Source organism: Trichoderma citrinoviride, assembly GCF_003025115.1.
Source record: "Trichoderma citrinoviride strain TUCIM 6016 unplaced genomic scaffold BBK36scaffold_15, whole genome shotgun sequence".
NCBI lineage: Eukaryota > Fungi > Ascomycota > Sordariomycetes > Hypocreales > Hypocreaceae > Trichoderma > Trichoderma citrinoviride.
In genome coordinates this window covers 625,561-642,906 of record NW_020194723.1, presented here as the reverse complement: position 1 = coordinate 642,906, position 17,346 = coordinate 625,561, and the positions used below count along the sequence as shown (strand labels likewise).

Sequence of the window (17,346 nt, the reverse complement as noted above, 5' to 3'; positions counted from 1 at the left end):
AGGCCTCGCCAGCACCTATTATAGCGCCTAGGTATCAGTCAGCACAGCGTCGTGCCAGTCTCCAATGTACTCGTCCAGCTCCCCTCAGCCTCGTCCTCTGCAGGTTGCCAGGCAAACCAACCAAATGCCCGCCTCATGCCCCGCCCCCACCATTCAAAACAAACCCGTCAATCATTTTCACTCCTCGCAGCGCCTCACCAAAAAACCATCCACGCAGGGCTCGCAGCCTCCCCGATTTCTCGCTTCTCTTTGTCTTCTCCGTCTTCTCGCGCGCTTTTCCAGCACTTCCTTATAGCTACTTAGAACATCATCATACTATCTTTCGCTCTCAACTCGAAAAGGCAACCTCTTCCCGCCTGCCAAAATGGCCGATTCCAATTCCAAGGTCTTCTCCCTCGAGGGCAAGGGGCTCAAGCTCGACACCGCCGAGGACATCGAGCCTCACATCGCCCCGCTGATCGCTATGGACAACGTCGAGGAGGTTCGCTTCTTGGGCAACACGCTCGGCGTCGGTGCTTGCGAGCGCCTTGGTGAAGTGCTGGCCACCAAGAAGACTCTCAAGGTAAGTTGGATGAAATGCAGTCTCCCGTGAGCGGCGGCGCTGGTGGAACAAAAGTCCTCGCATATCGCATAGGTGGCTGACAAGGAAAAAACAAAACCTCTCTCCCAGTCCGCAAATTTTGCCGATCTCTTCACCGGCCGATTGCTCAACGAGATCCCCGCCGGCATCTCCCACATCCTCACCGCCATCCTGAACCACCCCCACCTCACCACCATCAACCTCAACGACAACGCCTTTGGCCTCAACACCCAGGCCCCGCTCGTGGCCTTCCTGTCCTCCCACGTGCCCCTGCAGCACCTCTACCTTAACAACAACGGCCTCGGCCCTCACGCCGGCATCCTGGTCGCCGATGCGCTCTCAGAACTCCACGCCAAGAAGGAGGCCGCTCGCAAGGAGGGCAAGGAGGTGCCCGACCTCGAGACCGTCATCTGCGGCCGGAATCGACTCGAGAACGGCAGCATGGCCGCCTGGGCCAGGGCCTACAGCCTCCACAAGAACATCAAGGAGATCAAGATGGTGCAGAACGGAATCCGACAGGAGGGCATCTCCCGCCTGCTCAGCGAAGGCCTCAACCACGCCAGCCAGCTGCGCGTCCTCGACCTGCAGGACAACACCTTCACCATCATGGGCGCCCGAGCCCTCGCCAAGGTCGTGCCGACGTGGGCGGATCTGCAGGAGCTGGGCGTCGGCGACTCTCTGCTGAGCGCAAAGGGCAGCCTGCTGCTGGCCGCGGCTCTGGCGCTGGAGAAGAACAAGAAGCTCGAGACTCTGCGCCTGCAGTACAATGACATCAAGGCTGAGGGTGTCCGAGCCCTTGCCAACGCCGCCAAGATCGCCCTGCCCGCGCTGAAACGCATCGAGCTCAACGGCAACAGGTTCACCGAGGACGACGACGCCATCCTCAAGCTGCAGGAACTCCTCGAGGAGCGAAAGGAGCAGTTTGCTGGCGATGTCATCATTGAGGACGAGTGGGGCGTTGACAGCCTCAGCGACCTCGAGGAGGAAGAGAGTGAGGAGGAAGAAGAGGAAGAGAGCGAGGAGGAGGAGGAGAAGGAGGAGGAGGAACACGAAGTCAAGGAAAAGGCCGACAAGCTCATCAAGGAGGCCGAGGAGGCCCAGGAGCAGCCCGTGCCCCAGCGTAAGGATAAAGAGGTGGACGAGCTGGCGAAGCAGTTGGAAACCACTCAGCTCTGATGCTATTTCCCCCCTCGTTTTTTTCTTGCTCTTGGGTCCTTTTCGTTTTCTTTGACGTTCACGAATTGACTTATTAGACATCCACATACACAACCCCCTTACACTCATGCATCCCTTGTCACCGAATGAAAACAAGAAAAACAAATTCGATACCCCCCGTTAGAAGTTGGTAGCTCTCATGTCTTTATGTCTTGTGTATCATACATATGTAAAGTAGTTGCCAAAAATTGATTGATTGCCTTGAAATGCACTCTAAACATTCATCGTAAAGCGTGTGATACTACGCGCCCTCCTTATAAAATTGTATGCAAGTCGGCACAGAAAAAGAAGCAGTTGTATCAAATAGTCACAAATTACGTGGGAAGTTGTCACGATAAGAAAATAGTATATTGACAAAGTCTGTAGATGCCTTCACTCTACGTGGGACAACCAAAGTGGCCATGGACCTGGCATTTACATGCGGATAGTACCTGGAAATAGGGGTAGAAGGGAGGAAAAGGGATACATACCTCTCAATCCACACCACATCATTCACCATAACCCTCTGTAGAAGAAAGCCGTTAGCTATCACTGAGACGATCACGGAAAGGGGGGGTATGGGGGCAAGGGGGTCTGAGGGAGAGGTGAAAACAAAAGAGAAGAGTTTAGAGGGGAGAAAGACAGAGAAGAGTTTGAAAAGAACAACATGAGCTGACAAGATGAATCCCAATACCAGCCGCCCTCTCAAAACAATCCCTCGCCTGAGTTCCCTTGCAAAGAACGACATCTGGAACCTTAACTCAACCATCCATGACTGACAAGAGAAAACCCCCTCCAAGAGCTAGTCTGCGCTACAATACCCAGCCGCGCGTGTGGCCACCGGCGGGCCATGACGACGCGTTGTCATGTTGCATTGGCTATAATTACATATCCATAACGTCCACCGCCTGACTTCGGTGCTGTTCAAACGCGCCGTATTGCTCAGCCAACGCCATCTGCAGTTGGTGTCGGGCATAGTCTGCGCCAAGGTAGACGGGGTCTGTGGCGGGTGTGTAGCTTGGACCGCCAATAGAGGTGCCAAAGGTGCTATATGCATCCTTTGGGCGAGAGTTGGCCTCCTCGCGCTCTCGCTCTCGTCGCATAATCTCCTCATATCCAGACATCATGTAGGGCTCGCTTTCCTGGCTTGCTTGATGAACCCACGTGCCGTTTGATGTCTGCACCGTCGTGCCATCTAGGCTCATGGCATGGTTGTGCTGCTGTTGCTCGTAACGGAGTTGAGCCAGATGCTCCTCCTGCTCCATCGTGGTGCTGTTCCAGGCAAGAGCTGAGGCATTTCCACCGCTATTCGGAGGGCAGATGCTCCATAGCTCGACCAGGCGTCTCTTCTGACCAGCATCCGCTATGCGGAAAAGTTGTAGTTGCGAGGGCGTCAGTGCAGCAGGGTCAACGCCGTGTGTTCGCAGTATCGTCTCTGATGAGACGACTTCGCTTTGCGGGGGTTCTGACGACCGCCTGTGAGCGTCCTGAGCCTGTAGTTGCGGCTTGGCAATGTGCGCAGAGTGGTTGTAGTGCTGTGATATAGAGTAGATGATCGGCTGGTTGGCCTGCTCAGTGATGGCCATTTCCTGGGGCATCTCCTTAGGAACCGCCTCCGGATTGAACGTCATGTTCCGTGAGAAGAGCGCCGCAAGCTCGTCGTGGATTTGCATGTTGGTCTGCAGTGACACCATTGTGCTGCAAGATCAGATGGATGAGTTAGCGCTGTGGTTGGAAGAGGGAAGGTGTATGCATGTATTCCGGTATAAGGTATGAAAGGGTGACGGTTCAGCAGAGCGAGACTTGCGAGGAGATATTGGTGGCTATCTCGACGATGCTTGAATGAAGAACGCAGCAGTACAAAGAAAGCAACTTGGGGATACCTGATGGTGTTCCAGTTAAGGTTATCTACCAAACGAGATACTGCGGTGATATATTGCCCGGATACACTTGGTTTCAAGGCGTGTGAATCGTTCCGATTGGGGAGCGACGGCCCGGTTGGGTATCAAGCAGGCAAGAGAGGGGATATCTTCCGAGTGAAGGGCGCCCGAGCTGTGACAGCAAGCAGGAGGCTGTGAGAAGGAGAAGGTTGGCTTGTTCTATTGCACTACACTAAGGATAAAGTCGAGGCGAGGTGAGAAGACGAGAGGAAAGCAAGAGCAAAAGCAAAGCGAAAGGTCAAGAGAAAGTGAGGAAGCAACGAAGAAGGAATCTCTAGACTCCTTTTTATTATATTCCTCTCTGAGCGGCTGCAGGTTCAGGTTCGTTCGTGCCTAGAAGCGGATACTGCAGCGTGCTAAGGATATTGGGCTGCAGGGACGCCAGACGGACGAGGGGGTCAACCGACAGCTCAGCACAACACGGGTGCGTCTAGCGGCAACTATCGGCGGAATGCCAGCTAGTTACAGCGGTGATCGTTTCGAATTGGAGAAGTGGAGGCCAGTCGAGCCGGTGCAGGTGGAAGCAGAAGCGAGAAGCACGACAGGCTGGAACCGGCGGGGTAGAAGCAAGAGAAGACGCAGGAGACGGGAGATGCGAGATGCAGAGGAAATAGCCGCGGAGAGTGAGAGAGCAAGAACTGCAGGGTCAAAGAAGAGGGAAAAGAGGGAAGCAAAAAGGAAGCCGAATCAGTTGGGCAGCAGCTCGAGATGGTGTTTTATAAGGGAGGGCATCAAGCCGGCGGCGTGAGTCGAGAAATGTGTCACTGACAGATGATGCGTGGGGAAGCGCCTGTCGTGCTCAGCGGGAAGGAGAGACACAGGAGAGGGGCGGCTGGTCATGAGGAAGGTCCAGACGGGCCCGTTGAGTGGCTGTGACGCAACTGGACTGAGGCATCCAGGTACCAGAGCGGCAGGTGGATGGACTTGTAAGGGGGGACGGGATGCCCAACAGTTGTGCGGAGGAGGCGAGTATCGGGTACCGAGCTGGGCGGTAGCGACCTCACGGCAGCGTGCTCGAGGACGGGCATCTGATGCGCTGGTGATGGCAATATAACGAGTTGGGAATCAGACTAGAAGAGTCGGTGGCTTGCCTTTTCCCGTGCTAGCAGTCATCAATACGACGGGAGCAATTTAGCAGACCGAGACTAAGATATGGCCAGGTATGAAGCAGTTGCCTCTACCAGTCATGCTACCTTATATGAACGAGGCCGTTAAAATGACCACGGACTTGCGTGGCAAAAATCGGAGCAAAACGCCCCTATTTATTGCACATCACAGTGATGAACCATATCTGCATATGTCACAGCAAAGGTGCCAGCACTTTTTAATAGGGACTTGTTGAGAAGAGGTTGCATCCTTCACTACTGTAAGACCCGGCCCATGGCCATCCCGCGCTCTGCGAAGTCGCAATGCGATATGTGACAGGCGACCACTTTGACGTCGACCAGCACCGACACCCAACATATTGATGGGCATTTTCGCTGCTGAACCGCAGTCGTCTATCTTCAACTCCAACCAGTCGAGCACACTTCAGAAGACCTGGCAGCCAGCAACGGCAGCAACAGCATCAACACCACCGAGTCATCCTTCAATCAATGCTATTGTACTCCGTACTCCCCCATGGTAGCGTGGTAGCGTCATTCACCCTCATCCACATCCCACCCTCCACAACTTTCAATATGCAGGGATCGTCCCGGCCTGACGGATGGAGCAAGCTGTGGCGGTGCTAGCTGCGGGATGCACGCAAGCCACTCCCGTCTTCGCCACAGATTCACCCTTAGCTAAGCACTGTGGCTCAACTACCTCGAATTGTGGCTCGACGGCCTTGAGCTGTGGCTCGGCTGTTCTTTGCGCCTCAGGCACCGCTGCGTCCAGCCTTGTGCGGGCGGCTCGAGTGCAACTACGCAGCTCTCAGGCTGCCTGGCTGGAGCTCCAAGCCAGAACGAATCTCAACCTCAGCCCCTCCAACGCCGATTGAACCTCCCACGATCATCCGCCATTCCTCTGTGATTCCCCTTCTCCTTTCCAACGCAGCAAATTACACATCACAGAGCCAATCATGGTAAAGTCTTCCACTCACCAAGCATTGCTGCAAAGAGCCAGTGCAACTTACAGCAAAGCTACCCTTTTTGGTTTATATACATTCTGGGCTGGTAGAAGCTAACATCGGGGGCCATCTGGCCTATGCATCCCAATAGACGTCGATCGGCACGGGCTACGATCTCCTCAACTCCATCTTCTCGCCTGACGGCCGCAACTTCCAGGTCGAATATGCCGTCAAGGCGGTAGAGAACGGCGGCACCTCGATCGGCATCCGGTGCAAGGACGGCGTCGTCCTGGCCGTCGAGAAGATTGTCGCATCCAAGCTGCAGAAGCCCAATGCCAACAAGAGAATCGGCAGTGTGGACAGCCATATCGGAGCAGTATGTTGCAGCTATGCCACTAAGATGCTCTAAAGATTGCTCACCGTTGTTCCAGGTATACTCAGGCATGATCCCCGACGGCCGCCACTTCGTCGACCGTGCTCGAGACGAGGCCCAGAGCTGGCGCCAGAACTTCAAGACCCCGATCCCCACAGCCGACCTCGCCTCCCGCATGGGCGGCTACCTCCAGGCATACACCATGTACGGCTCCGTGCGCCCGTTCGGCATCACGGCCATCATCGGCGGCGTCGACACCTCAGAAGAGACCCCCGTAGACGGCGAGGTCGGCTCAGGACCCTCTGTGGGCGCCGGCGGCAAGGTTCCCGGCAAGCACGGCGGCCCCTTCCTCTACATGATCGAGCCCAGCGGCCTGTACTGGGGCTACTACGGCGCGGCGACGGGCAAGGGCAGGCAGGCGGCCAAGGCGGAGCTGGAGAAGCTGGATCTACCGGCGGGCAACATCACGCTGCACGAGGCCGTGAAGCAAGCCGCAAGGATCATCTACATTGCCCACAAGGACAACAAGGACAAGGAGTTTGAGCTGGAGATGACCTGGATCAGCACAGCCGACGGCCCGACCAAGGGACGGCATGTCGAGGTGCCAAAGGAGCTGAGGGAGGAGGCCGAGAGGTTAGCGCGGGCCGAGGACGAGTCTGACGACGAGGAGGAGGAAGAAAAGAAGGATGAGGACAAGATGGAAGACTAAATAAAGGAGTTTGGTACCTTTGAAATCTATATCTTTAGGGTGTCCGGGGGCAAAACACATGTATTCTTCACGACGAGAAAGCTCATAGAGAAATGCTTTTTCCTCTGGATGAAACTGTCCGTTGACACGCAAGAATGCTTCATCTCCCTCAATGCTATATCCTCTATTTTGCATTTGTGTTTTGATACGATGCTCTATTCCATTAAATACTCTTGCCTGAAAATGTCTATAACCTACACGGGTATCACAATTAACGCCCCTGAGAAGCGTGGTTCTGGCACCAGTTGTTCCAGTCCGCAAAGAACGAGCTCTGCAGCTTGGCCTGGCCCAGCACCCAGTCCGACTGCGTCTTGGCGTACACGGCCGCCACCCTCTTGACCAGGTCCTTGTCCGAGGCGAACATGGCCGACGCGACGATGAGGCTGGCGGCGCTGGCGGCCTTTGCGAACGCGTGCGCGTTGTCCTTGCCCGCCTCTTCGTGGACCTCGACGAGCACGGAGAGCAGCTGGTCCGCGTCGTAAGCCGGCAGTGATGATGATGATGCGGCGGCCGTTTCCGTAGTAGCATTATTGTTGTTGTTATTGTTGTTGTTGGCGGCGGCGGCGGCATCTTTGTTGTCCTTGATGGCGCTCCTCGCCTTCTTCATGCCGCGCTGGTAGTTAAGGATGATCTCGCAGGCGCGGCTGGCGAGCGTCTTGGTCGTCGTCGTGCGCACGAGGCGCAGCAGCGGGAGGAGCAGGGAAGCCGAGCGGGCTGAGGACCTCGTTGCGGACGAAGATGTCGAGCAGGTCGAGGATGCGGTGCTTGAAGTTGACGACGGACTGCTTGGCGTCCTTCTTCTGCTTCTTGCTGTCGGGCCGGGCCTTGGCGCGCTGCTTGAAGACCTCGGCGAGCTTGTCCTCGAGGGCGAACATTTGCGAGTCGGACATGTCGCCCTCGTCGGCCGAGGACTCGGCCTCGGCGTCCTTGTCGAGCCGGTGGCTCTTGAGGATCTGGCCCAGGGTGAGGTCGTCGAGGTCTATGCGGCCTGGGTTTTCTCGTTTCTTGGTCTTCTTTTCTTTGCCCTCTTCTTCACCTTCGTCGTCTTCCTCGTTCTCTTCGTCGTCGTCGTCTTCTTTCTCATCCTCTGCATCGTCATCATCGCCATCTTCTCCGTCAGCGTCTTCGAGGTCGACAAACTCGACATCAGAGTCAATCTCAAGATTTGAAATCTCCTCCACATCGTCGTCATCCTCGTCATCTGAGGAGTCGCCGTCAATGTCCATGTCATCGTCCTCCGTGTTGAAGAGCTCCTTCTGACCCTTGGCGCTCTCATTTGCCGCCAGGGGGCCAGTCAGCAGCTCCAAGCCGCCGGCCGAGATCTGTGAGGTGAAGGCTTCAAACACCTGCTGAGATACTTGCCGCATCAATGAAGAAGGGCGAGCCACCATGGACAGCAATATCTCGACCAGGAATTCTGAACTTCCGGTGTCGTCGTCGCCGAGCTTGCCCTCCTGGAGCCTGTCGTGGAACTGCGCCAGATCGTCGAGTACTTCCATGGCGTCTGGGTCTTGGTTGTATAACTGGAAGATGGAGATGGCGTGGAGCATCGCCAATCCCTGCGTCAAGGTCCTGTCATTGTCCGTCTTCGTCTTCTGCTTCAGCAGCTTCTGCATTCTTGACAGCGCCCCTTCAATCGCCTCTTTGATCTCCCCGGACATGGTCACCGCGTTGGAGTCAATGGAGGCAACCGCCTGACAGAACGTGACGAAATCAGAAGTTTGTCGGGTCAGTTTGGCCAGCGCAGATTCCAAGCGGGATCGCGCCAGCTCTTGAATCTGCTCCGTCAGGGCTTCTCTGGGGATGTCGTCTGGCTGAGAATAGGCAAGTCGCGATAGCTGCTGCAGCGTCGCACTCAGAGAGGTGCCCTTCAACTTGTCGGACTGAGACCCCTTTGTGAAGGATGCACATGCAGCGAGAACCTTGGAGAGGTAATCAATGTGTACTCTTAGAATGGTTTGAGCCTCGCTGACTTCTTGTTGCGAAAGACTGGCGATGGGAGCCTGGATAATCTTCAACGTCGCCTTGTCATTCCCCGAGTTGAAGTTTTGTAGCAGCTTGTCAACTGTTTTCGTGCTGGTTCGCTGATCAAAGTTGTAGACGCCGTTCCTGCTCAAGAGGCTTTCGAGTACAGGAACGAGGGCCATGGGGTGGGAAGAGACCGCGCCCTCAATGGCCTTTAGCGCCTTGACGGCTGCTCGATGTAGGTACCGATCTTCCTTTGCGGCTTGGTTCATGAGGGACGTCATGAGGTTCTTGCTGAACAGGATTTGTAATAACGGGTGGTGCTCGATGCAGCCTTCAAGGAACTTTTGGAAGACGATGAAGCCCTTGAACTTCTGGCCGTCAGTGGCCTGCTTGGAGAATAAACCATCTGCATCTCCTAGTTAGCTTTTGACTAGTATAAACGGTGTTGGGGATAATAATAACTCACCGTCGACAACTCGGCCCCAGAAGTGAGCAAACTCTTCAACGTCTGATTCTCCAGTCTGTAGATAGTGGTTGAGGATGAGGTCCCACACGAAATGCAATTGAGCCGTCCAAGTTGCCTGCTGGTTGTTCCTTGAATTGCTGGAAGAGTCCTTGCTAGTCTCATTGAAGCTTTCCTTCAAGATGGCAGCCAAATCGCCGAGAGTCTTTCTGGAGAGAGGATGCTGCCAGGGCTTGACTTGGAGGTCGGGGAAACGGCTCAGAGCAACCAGCCACACGGCAACTCCTTCGGCGGTCTTGGCCACCCCGGCATTGGAAAGCCTCTCAAGTGTGGCTTTGGCCTGCGCCCTGTCCATCTGCTGCAATGCCTGGACGAGAACCCATCCGCACTGCGACTTGAGCCAGACCTTCTTGTTGCTCAACTTCAACAGCTCCTCCAGTATTGTGTTCCATCTCGAGGGGTCCGAAAACAGAGTGCGGCTCTTAACAAAGCACTCAAGGCCGAACAGCTGGCCCAAAAAGATGTCTCGTTCTTCCTGGCCGGGGATGTTGCCGACAATCTTGGCCTTGTCTAACAGGAAACCCAGCACCTTGTCAAAGGTCAATCCGCTGTATTTCTCCGCCAGACTCAGCGCTTTCTCTCCGAACAGCTGACTCAAAATCTCCGTAATGACCAGACTGAAGCCGATGCGCGAAGCATTGCGGCCGCTGGAGAGTCCTCGGAACAGTCGTCGGTCGAGATGCCTCTGCAGCACCGGTTCGGCAACGCCCTCGCCGCCAAGGAGCCCGGATATGATGCAATCAGCAGCCTCTATTCTGTCGTTTTCATCCTCGCTGCCGAGGAGCTCGTATAGGAGGCCCTCGCGTTTCCGGTCTTCGAGAGTTGGCGATTCGACAAATGGAGTCTTGTCCAGGGTTGGCTTCGCGGCTGCGGTTGCGGCGACGGGAACGGGAGCGGAGGCGGCGTTCTTTGCCTTTTTCTGTGAGTTTGAGGGGGCAATTGAGGCGTCCTTGCCTCCACGCTTCCTTTTGCTGCCCATATTGAGGTTGATTTCGAAGACAATGGGAAAGTGAAATGGCAATGATGTCGTGCTGTACTATGCGGCCGCTGCAGTGCCATAATCTTTCGAAATCAATTAGAAAATTCCACGATAAAAAGATTCTGCCATGACACACCGCTCGGCTGCCCCACCATTCTGGCCCCACACTTAGCCGTCATGGAACATTCACATGTTTCTATTCCGGGCCAGTTGCTGAAATGCTCTACAAAGTACGAGTACAAGAATGATGAAGAATACCGAGTACGATCATCAGACTTTCAAGTTGTGGCAACAGAATTCGCGAGACGGAAGCTGAATCTGCGAGAGAGAGAACTTGGTCAGACTCTCACAAATGCTGCCGAAGGCTTACGTATTGACTCCAGTTCTGCTGCCGCTTGTATGTATATCCGACGCACCGGGACGAAACAGAGTTCTATGCGTCACCACGACGGCGCTGGTCAATACCTAAAAATCCATGATACTGTACAGTTTGAGACGTAATAATAGATATGATGAGGCTCACTACAGACACAGTACTATGTATCTCTAACACAACTACTATCATGAAGCAACAATCAACCAACTTCAATGATTAGCTTGAGATTTCTTTGACGGAAAGCCATCACACGTGACTTCGCGGCTGGCCAGCTTTGGTTGCCGGGCAGTTTGCGGGGTAAAGCAAATTAGACGCGCCTGGTTTGTTTACTTGGGCACGCGAAGCGACGTCTCATGTTTTTTTATCCCGCGCCTCCATTTCTGCATGTGCCTTGGCAGAGTGGACAGCTCCTTTGGCTCTCCCCTCTTCACGATGGAGCATCGGGTCAATGCGCTGTCTGAAACAGCATTTTTCCGCATGAAATACGGAGGAGACAGCTGGTATCTATCACGTCGCATCCACTGCGATGCCATCGGGTTCTTTCACTCGTACGACGCAAACGACTGGGCGAGAAGCTCGCGCAAGGTTTGAATGGCTCTGTTCGTCCCTTGCAAGGCGGAGGCGCGGCTGTTCGGGCTTTGCCGCTTCGGGAAACATCGAGGGATTCATGAGAGCATCGCATTCAATTGAAATTGTTCTGGGTGATGGCAAAGCCAAGCTGTCTGTCCTTTTCCCTTATGTTGGCATTTGAGCTGGTGGGAGCTTCCTGTGGCACCCAACATCCGGGATGCTCGTCATCCCCTCACCAGCCCTGTCAAGAGCTGTGAACAGAGTTAAGAAGAGATAAACACGGCCTTTCGGTACCGTCGGCAGTGGACCGGTTGCCGTGCATTCTTTTTTCTTACGGGCTGCATATGCAGGCGCCCACCGTTGCTACGGCATGTCAGTCCAACAGACAAGGAGCGAAGGATGGGAAAACGGGACGATGTGGGAAAGCAGAGGCGCCCCATTGGCGGTTGCACGCACAGCACGTTAGGCATGAAAACTGCAGAGTGGTCGTGTGCATCTGCTCATCCGCGAATCAGTTGCAAGGGCTTTCCCGTGATGAAGCCGTTACCTAAGACAACGAGCTGCCGCGCTAGAATATTAGCGAAGAGACAAGCCCTGTCTGTCTTGTCAAGCTTGTGGACTAGTAACGGGCACTTTTCACATGAGCTTGGATTTCGTGTGCCTGTTCATCATGACCGGAGCCGGCGGACTGATTGGCCTCAGCATATTATCCAGGTATGACGTCTCAGAAGCGCGGTTTAATATCGCGATGGTCCTCAGTGACGGAATCCTGCGAAATCGACCGATCCGACAGGACTGGAATGGCTCGTAACTGACGCTTGAGGCTTCAAGCTTTTGCCGTCATCTCGATGTTGATCCTAACCTGGAGGGCATAAAGTCCGTGGTCCGATTTGCAGAAGCGTGAAATACCCTGGCCATGCTCGTCAGTGTCGACAGGGTGCCTCTATTCGCTGACGATGGTGCTCAAGCGGAGTCGGGGCTCGAAGTGGGATTAGCATTGCATCGTGCATGCAAGTGATGCATCGTGTGTTTTGTTTCTGAAATGCTTCGCCCTCTCTTAATACTCCGTACTACTACTCCGTATGAGGTCTTATAGAAGATGAGAAAAGAAAGAGACAGCACAGACGATGTTTCTTCGAGTCATCTGAGCACTTGTTCGGTGAGTCTTGAGAATGGCTCGAGGTCCTATTACCCAGGTATTGACGCGTTTGCGTGTATCTGCGCGAGGCCAAGAGGGCGATTGCAGCTCCTCAAACGGTGAATCGCTAGCTCACGTTAGCACCAAGCGTTCCGTTTCTCGTATAAATTAGCATGCATGTCTTTCGCCAGAGTGGGCGAGCATGGAAGGCAGGGATTGATCATCGCCAGAGGGCACCAAAGGGTCCGCCAGTCGAGGGCCATCGCCAGGGAAACTGAACACCCGCTGCAAATTGTTTGATTCACTGAGGGCGAGACAGGATCAACGGTCCAACCGCAACTGGATAAGCGCAAGGAGGGCGACGACCGGACCAATGTCTCTCTCCTTTTCATTTTGGGTACAGGTACGAAGGATGTTTGTGCGAGGAGCAAACGAGGTGAAAGAAATGGCCGGATTGGTGCAGTCGGGCTGTGGCGTGCGAGCCAGTCAGCGTCGCTTCCGAACCCGCAGTTGTTTGGGTCAAAGAGCCCAATTGATGAAGTGTTGATTGCAAAAGGCCAATTAAGCGTTCAAATGCCGTGCAGTTGCTATTATTGACAGCTTTTTGACGCTCAAAGGAAAGGTGCAAGCTCGTTGATAGTATCAAAGCTCCAAAGCGACGAGGTCGGCGCTGCTTGTCATGAGCCGGTATGTAAGTAATTTGAACAGGACGACACTGGACAAAGCTCACGCGTTTGCACCCGGATGTCCATGCCATAACTTGTATGTACTTTCGGCTTCACAGGCTGATGAACGAGTCTTGATGTTCAATGTCATACAGCTCGTGTGCCTACTGTACGTCTGTTCCTTGGGCAAGGCAGCCTGGACGAGATGCGGAGCAGAGAGGCCTGCATCGACACGCGTCTCCCGCAGCTAGCCAAGAGCTGGAACAAAAGCAGGGCACGCGCCTCGTCTTGCAAGACAAGAAGTGAGATTCATATCTCGAGCTGCCCTTTCTGGGTCCTCAAGGACTCAAAGCTCCCTCTGAAAGCAATGTGAATTGTTTCTTAGTGGCCGGTTTGGGCATCATGAAGAAAGCCAGCATTCAAGCTCAGGTCCTCTGCCCTGCCTGTCTCGATCCTCATGGCAACGATGACCTCTTCCATCCCTAGCTGACTCGCTAGTATACTGGCAACTGGTTCAGAAGCCCTGCAGGCTGTAAAATGACCTGGAATCCATCCATACAAACGGAGCATCACGGTCTTCCCACTTTTCACCGCCGCTTGGCCCAGCCGCAGGTACCGGTACATCGCAGGGTGAGCCTCTGAAGCTCCGGCCAAGCTGCGATAGTGTCGAATTTATGTAGAAACACGAGAGCCAGCACCAGGAAGATGCCCGGCCCAGCTGCTCTCAGCAAGAACTCGTAAATGGGCACGAAGACGGCCGAAAGTAGCGGGTACGCGCGATAGTACTTGCCAGCTCCCGGCTGCTAAGCGCCCACCGAGCACAAAATGCCCCCACCGCTCACTCAGCAACCGCTGATGGCCAAGGGCGCTGGATCAACGAATTGTACCAGGAAACGCGCTCAGTACGAGGTTTAGGTACAAATACGAGTACTCGTACATGTAGCTCGGGGCTAACTGCACCGGCATGGTCCATTGAGAGGGCAGCTGAGCAGCGGTGCTGACGCTCGGAGTGGCCCGCTGCAGGTCTCTGTGTGGTGCTGTAGTGCCCTGTGGCCGCTGTACTCGCTGCGGGTAGCAGGTACCTCCGCGCCGCCAGAGGCACAGACGGTATCGGTACATCGACGAGTACCTGCCCTGACCTTGCCTGACCCGGCCGCCTCTGTTCAGGCTCTTTTCCCTCTCCAGCAGCGCCCATCGTCCTAAAACCCCCCCAATCACCCCTAACAACGTCCAACTCCATCCCAAGCCCGGTTGCTGGCCCTGGCCCCCGTTGGTGCTACGACCATTGAAAAGGCGCTGTCTCCTCATCTGTTCCTCGCTCCTCTCATCCTCACCCTCCCGTCACGACTCCCAAGGCCCCGACAGCCAGACAAAACAGGCTCCCTGCTCGCCAATCGCGCTGCGTCTTGTGCGGACAAGCGAAAGGACGGCCTCGCTAGAGCTGGAGCTCCAAAAAGCACTGCTACAGCTGCTCCGGGTCTTGCAGGGCTTGGGCGACACCCAGTAACCACTTGGGTACTGGCACGGGAAGACACGACAATTGCACGTCCACGTCCACCTTTGTGCCTTCGAGACGGAGAACGAGGCCAGGCCCGGATCGAGCAGACGCCTTTGACGACACGACGTTACGATCAACTCCATGCCCAATCTTACAAGCATCTGGTAATAGTACGACTGTAACGACGACAAAGAAACCTGAAAAGCCTTGCCGCCCCACCGCAAGCCTCGATTCATGCCTTGTATTAGAACTAGCAGCAAGCTGGACGTGAGCAAACAAAGAAAGGCGAAGAGAACCCCAATTGCCAACACGTCCACTTGCATACGCTGTCCCTGAACAAAAAGGCGCGACACAAAGAACGGGAGGGGAGCTCGGGCTTGTGCTTGTGCGGCGACAGCGAGGAGCCATTTCCTGGGCCGAGCTAGAACGTCGAGGCTTCTAACTGCCCTTCCTTAGTCCTCTACTCTTTCCAATCCCTCGACGCTCCGTATATCAAGTAGCAGCACTGCTGTCCGGAGCTGTCGACTGCCTCGGAGAGAGCGAGGCATCGGCGACACGTCTTTAAACATGGAAGCATCGTCGCCTCTGGCGGCTCTGCACCGCCCAATGCCTGCTCCTTCATGGGGAGGCAGAGACATCTTCCGTTCTCAGTTCAAGAACAAGTCTGCCTCGGGATCTCTCAGCCTGCGCGAGCAGCTGCATAAGGGCACAGGAGACCTCTTCGACATCAAGGGCGTCCGGGGATCGTCTCCTGCTGCGAGCCTGGCGGCTGATCTGTCCCAGAACTTGGAGATCGATAATGAGGCCAGGTTTGTCGTCCGCCCTGGACCACAATGCGTCTAAGACCATGATGCTAACAAGCGCCCAGTCCCAAGCTCCTGACGCCTCGACGAGCGCTTTTCACGGCAAAGGTTGTCGGCGACGTGAGCGGCCAAGGTATGGGGATTCTCGCGAGCTTCAGTAGCCGGACACGATGATGGTACTATGGCTGACACACCGCAGACTTTGTGGCAACTACTCCTCTGCCACCATCCTCGCCTATCCGGGCTCCCGGGACCATAGAGTCGTCCCCTCTCCCCCACAAGGTGACTTTCAGCAATGTCGTGGAGATTGCATCGCCCACACCTACTTCTTCGGTTTTCAACGACTCCCCCATGCTTGACTCTCCGGCCCCGATTTCGCGTCAACCGTCCCAGGAACCTCTGAGGCGCGCACGCCAAGCATCCTTGGAGCCGCTGAAGCCCATCGCTGCCGAGCCGGTGCAAACGCTTGTTAGACGCGGCCGAGGACTCGCCGACAGCGTGGCTAGCCGTAGGATAGCAGGCCCAAGGCGGACGACTTCTGGTCGGTTGAAGACGCTTTCCAGTGGTGGTCTATCTGGCTCTCAGACTTCGTCACTTCAGTTTGGAGCTGTTACCGCAACCCTTTCGCTCGACGAGTGTTTCGACTCCGCTTCTCCTCCACAAGATCGCAGCAGCAGCAGGCCTTCGTTGTCCAACAGCCCCTGCCCGCCCATTCCCATCGGTCTTCGTGCAAGGTCTCAATTCGCAAGTGTCGTCGCAGGGAACAACCGCAATGGCTCGCCAGGCGGCTTTCATTCTAGGAGACAGTCGAACCCGTTTTTGAGAACCCGAAAGCAATTCCGTCGCTCTTTGAGCATGTTTGAAAGCCCTTCGGACGTCATGAAGCCGAAGCCAGAGGCAGCCCTTGCCGCTTCCCCCATTCTCAAATCCTCCGTGGCTGACATTGAAGAGGCTCACGAGCCCATCATCCCTCATTTCCTCACCGATGATCCTACGGACACCATCCCTCGAATAACGAAAGAGACCATGCTGGCCATTTTGGATGGCAAGTACAGCGATAAGTTTGCTCAACGCATGGTCATCGACTGTCGTTTCGAGTACGAGTATGAAGGCGGCCACATTGATAGCGCTGTCAACCACAACAACAAGGAACTGTTGGCTAACCAGCTCTTCGAAACCCCAATGGACGGCTTGACTCTACTAATCTTTCACTGTGAATACTCGGCCCACAGAGCCCCCCTCATGGCGCGTCACATTCGCTCCCATGACCGCACCATCAACGCAGAGCACTACCCTCGCCTGACCTATCCGGAGATTTACATTCTGGACGGTGGCTACAGCGGCTTCTTTGCTGAGCACCGCTCGAGGTGCTTTCCTCCCGAGTACGTCGAAATGTCAGACGAAAAGCATCAGCGTACCTGTGAGAGAGAGATGGGTCGCCTAAAGGCCCGGAAGCCTTTTGGGCGTGCGCAGACGTTTGCCTTTGGCCAGCGGAGCACGAGCCTTCATGATTCTCCCACAGGACCATCTCGTCCTCACTCGCGGAACCGCAATGCTTCGCCCCCTCCTGCTGCTTCGTCCCCTGCTGCTTCCACCACCGACTCGCCCTGTGTTGGTGACCGAGCACAGAGTCGCCGCATGGCTTCCTACTAGTACTAGCCCATACCATACGACGCTTATGGTGTCCAATATGTGGTTTGTCCGGAGCTGCCGCTGGGGATTCTATGATTTCTTGACGAAAAGTTACGTCTTGCTTCTGGCGATGCATTGCACATGGACGTTGAAGATATCGAGAAGTCCAAGACCGGAATCACGCCTGGAGCTATTCTGAAGTCCCAGGTAGCATTGCTTATTTCCTCACGGTTGTCTTGGCTGCTGATGGACCGCAGCCTATTCTTTCCCTCCCTTTTCTTCCTCTTTTGACATTAATCTCTCCTTGTCCTC

At 55.1% G+C, this 17,346-nt stretch overlaps 5 protein-coding genes across 5 annotated transcripts; 3 read left to right on the top strand and 2 right to left on the bottom strand.

Moving 5' to 3' along the window:
* The first annotated feature begins 82 nt into the window (after positions 1-82).
* BBK36DRAFT_1136464 (RNI-like protein) lies at positions 83-1,974 on the top strand. The gene is made up of 5 exons (XM_024892986.1): positions 83-232; positions 289-562; positions 671-1,757; positions 1,813-1,837; positions 1,895-1,974. The coding sequence occupies exons 2-3, from the start codon at positions 365-367 to the stop codon at positions 1,754-1,756; spliced, it is 1,284 nt and encodes a 427-aa protein (XP_024746258.1). The 5' UTR covers positions 83-232; positions 289-364; the 3' UTR covers position 1,757; positions 1,813-1,837; positions 1,895-1,974.
* Positions 1,975-2,635: 661 nt separating this feature from the next.
* Positions 2,636-3,481, bottom strand: BBK36DRAFT_1184017 (hypothetical protein). The gene has a single exon (XM_024896380.1). The coding sequence runs from the start codon at positions 3,466-3,468 to the stop codon at positions 2,659-2,661; it is 810 nt and encodes a 269-aa protein (XP_024746257.1). The 5' UTR covers positions 3,469-3,481; the 3' UTR covers positions 2,636-2,658.
* A 941-nt stretch (positions 3,482-4,422) lies between these two features.
* Positions 4,423-6,843, top strand: BBK36DRAFT_1162717 (proteasome subunit alpha 3; the record flags this gene model as incomplete). Its single annotated transcript, XM_024894466.1, has 3 exons — positions 4,423-4,458; positions 5,913-6,137; positions 6,193-6,843. The coding sequence occupies 3 exons, from the start codon at positions 4,423-4,425 to the stop codon at positions 6,841-6,843; spliced, it is 912 nt and encodes a 303-aa protein (XP_024746256.1).
* A 250-nt stretch (positions 6,844-7,093) lies between these two features.
* On the bottom strand, positions 7,094-10,352 carry BBK36DRAFT_1144471 (hypothetical protein; the record flags this gene model as incomplete). Its single annotated transcript, XM_024893679.1, has 3 exons — positions 7,094-7,537; positions 7,605-9,256; positions 9,317-10,352. 3 exons carry the CDS (start codon positions 10,350-10,352, stop codon positions 7,094-7,096), a joined length of 3,132 nt encoding a protein of 1,043 aa, XP_024746255.1.
* A 4,814-nt stretch (positions 10,353-15,166) lies between these two features.
* On the top strand, positions 15,167-17,121 carry BBK36DRAFT_1184001 (Rhodanese-like protein; the record flags this gene model as incomplete). Its single annotated transcript, XM_024896379.1, has 4 exons — positions 15,167-15,408; positions 15,468-15,535; positions 15,602-15,788; positions 15,915-17,121. 4 exons carry the CDS (start codon positions 15,167-15,169, stop codon positions 17,053-17,055), a joined length of 1,638 nt encoding a protein of 545 aa, XP_024746254.1. The 3' UTR covers positions 17,056-17,121.
* Positions 17,122-17,346: the final 225 nt, after the last annotated feature.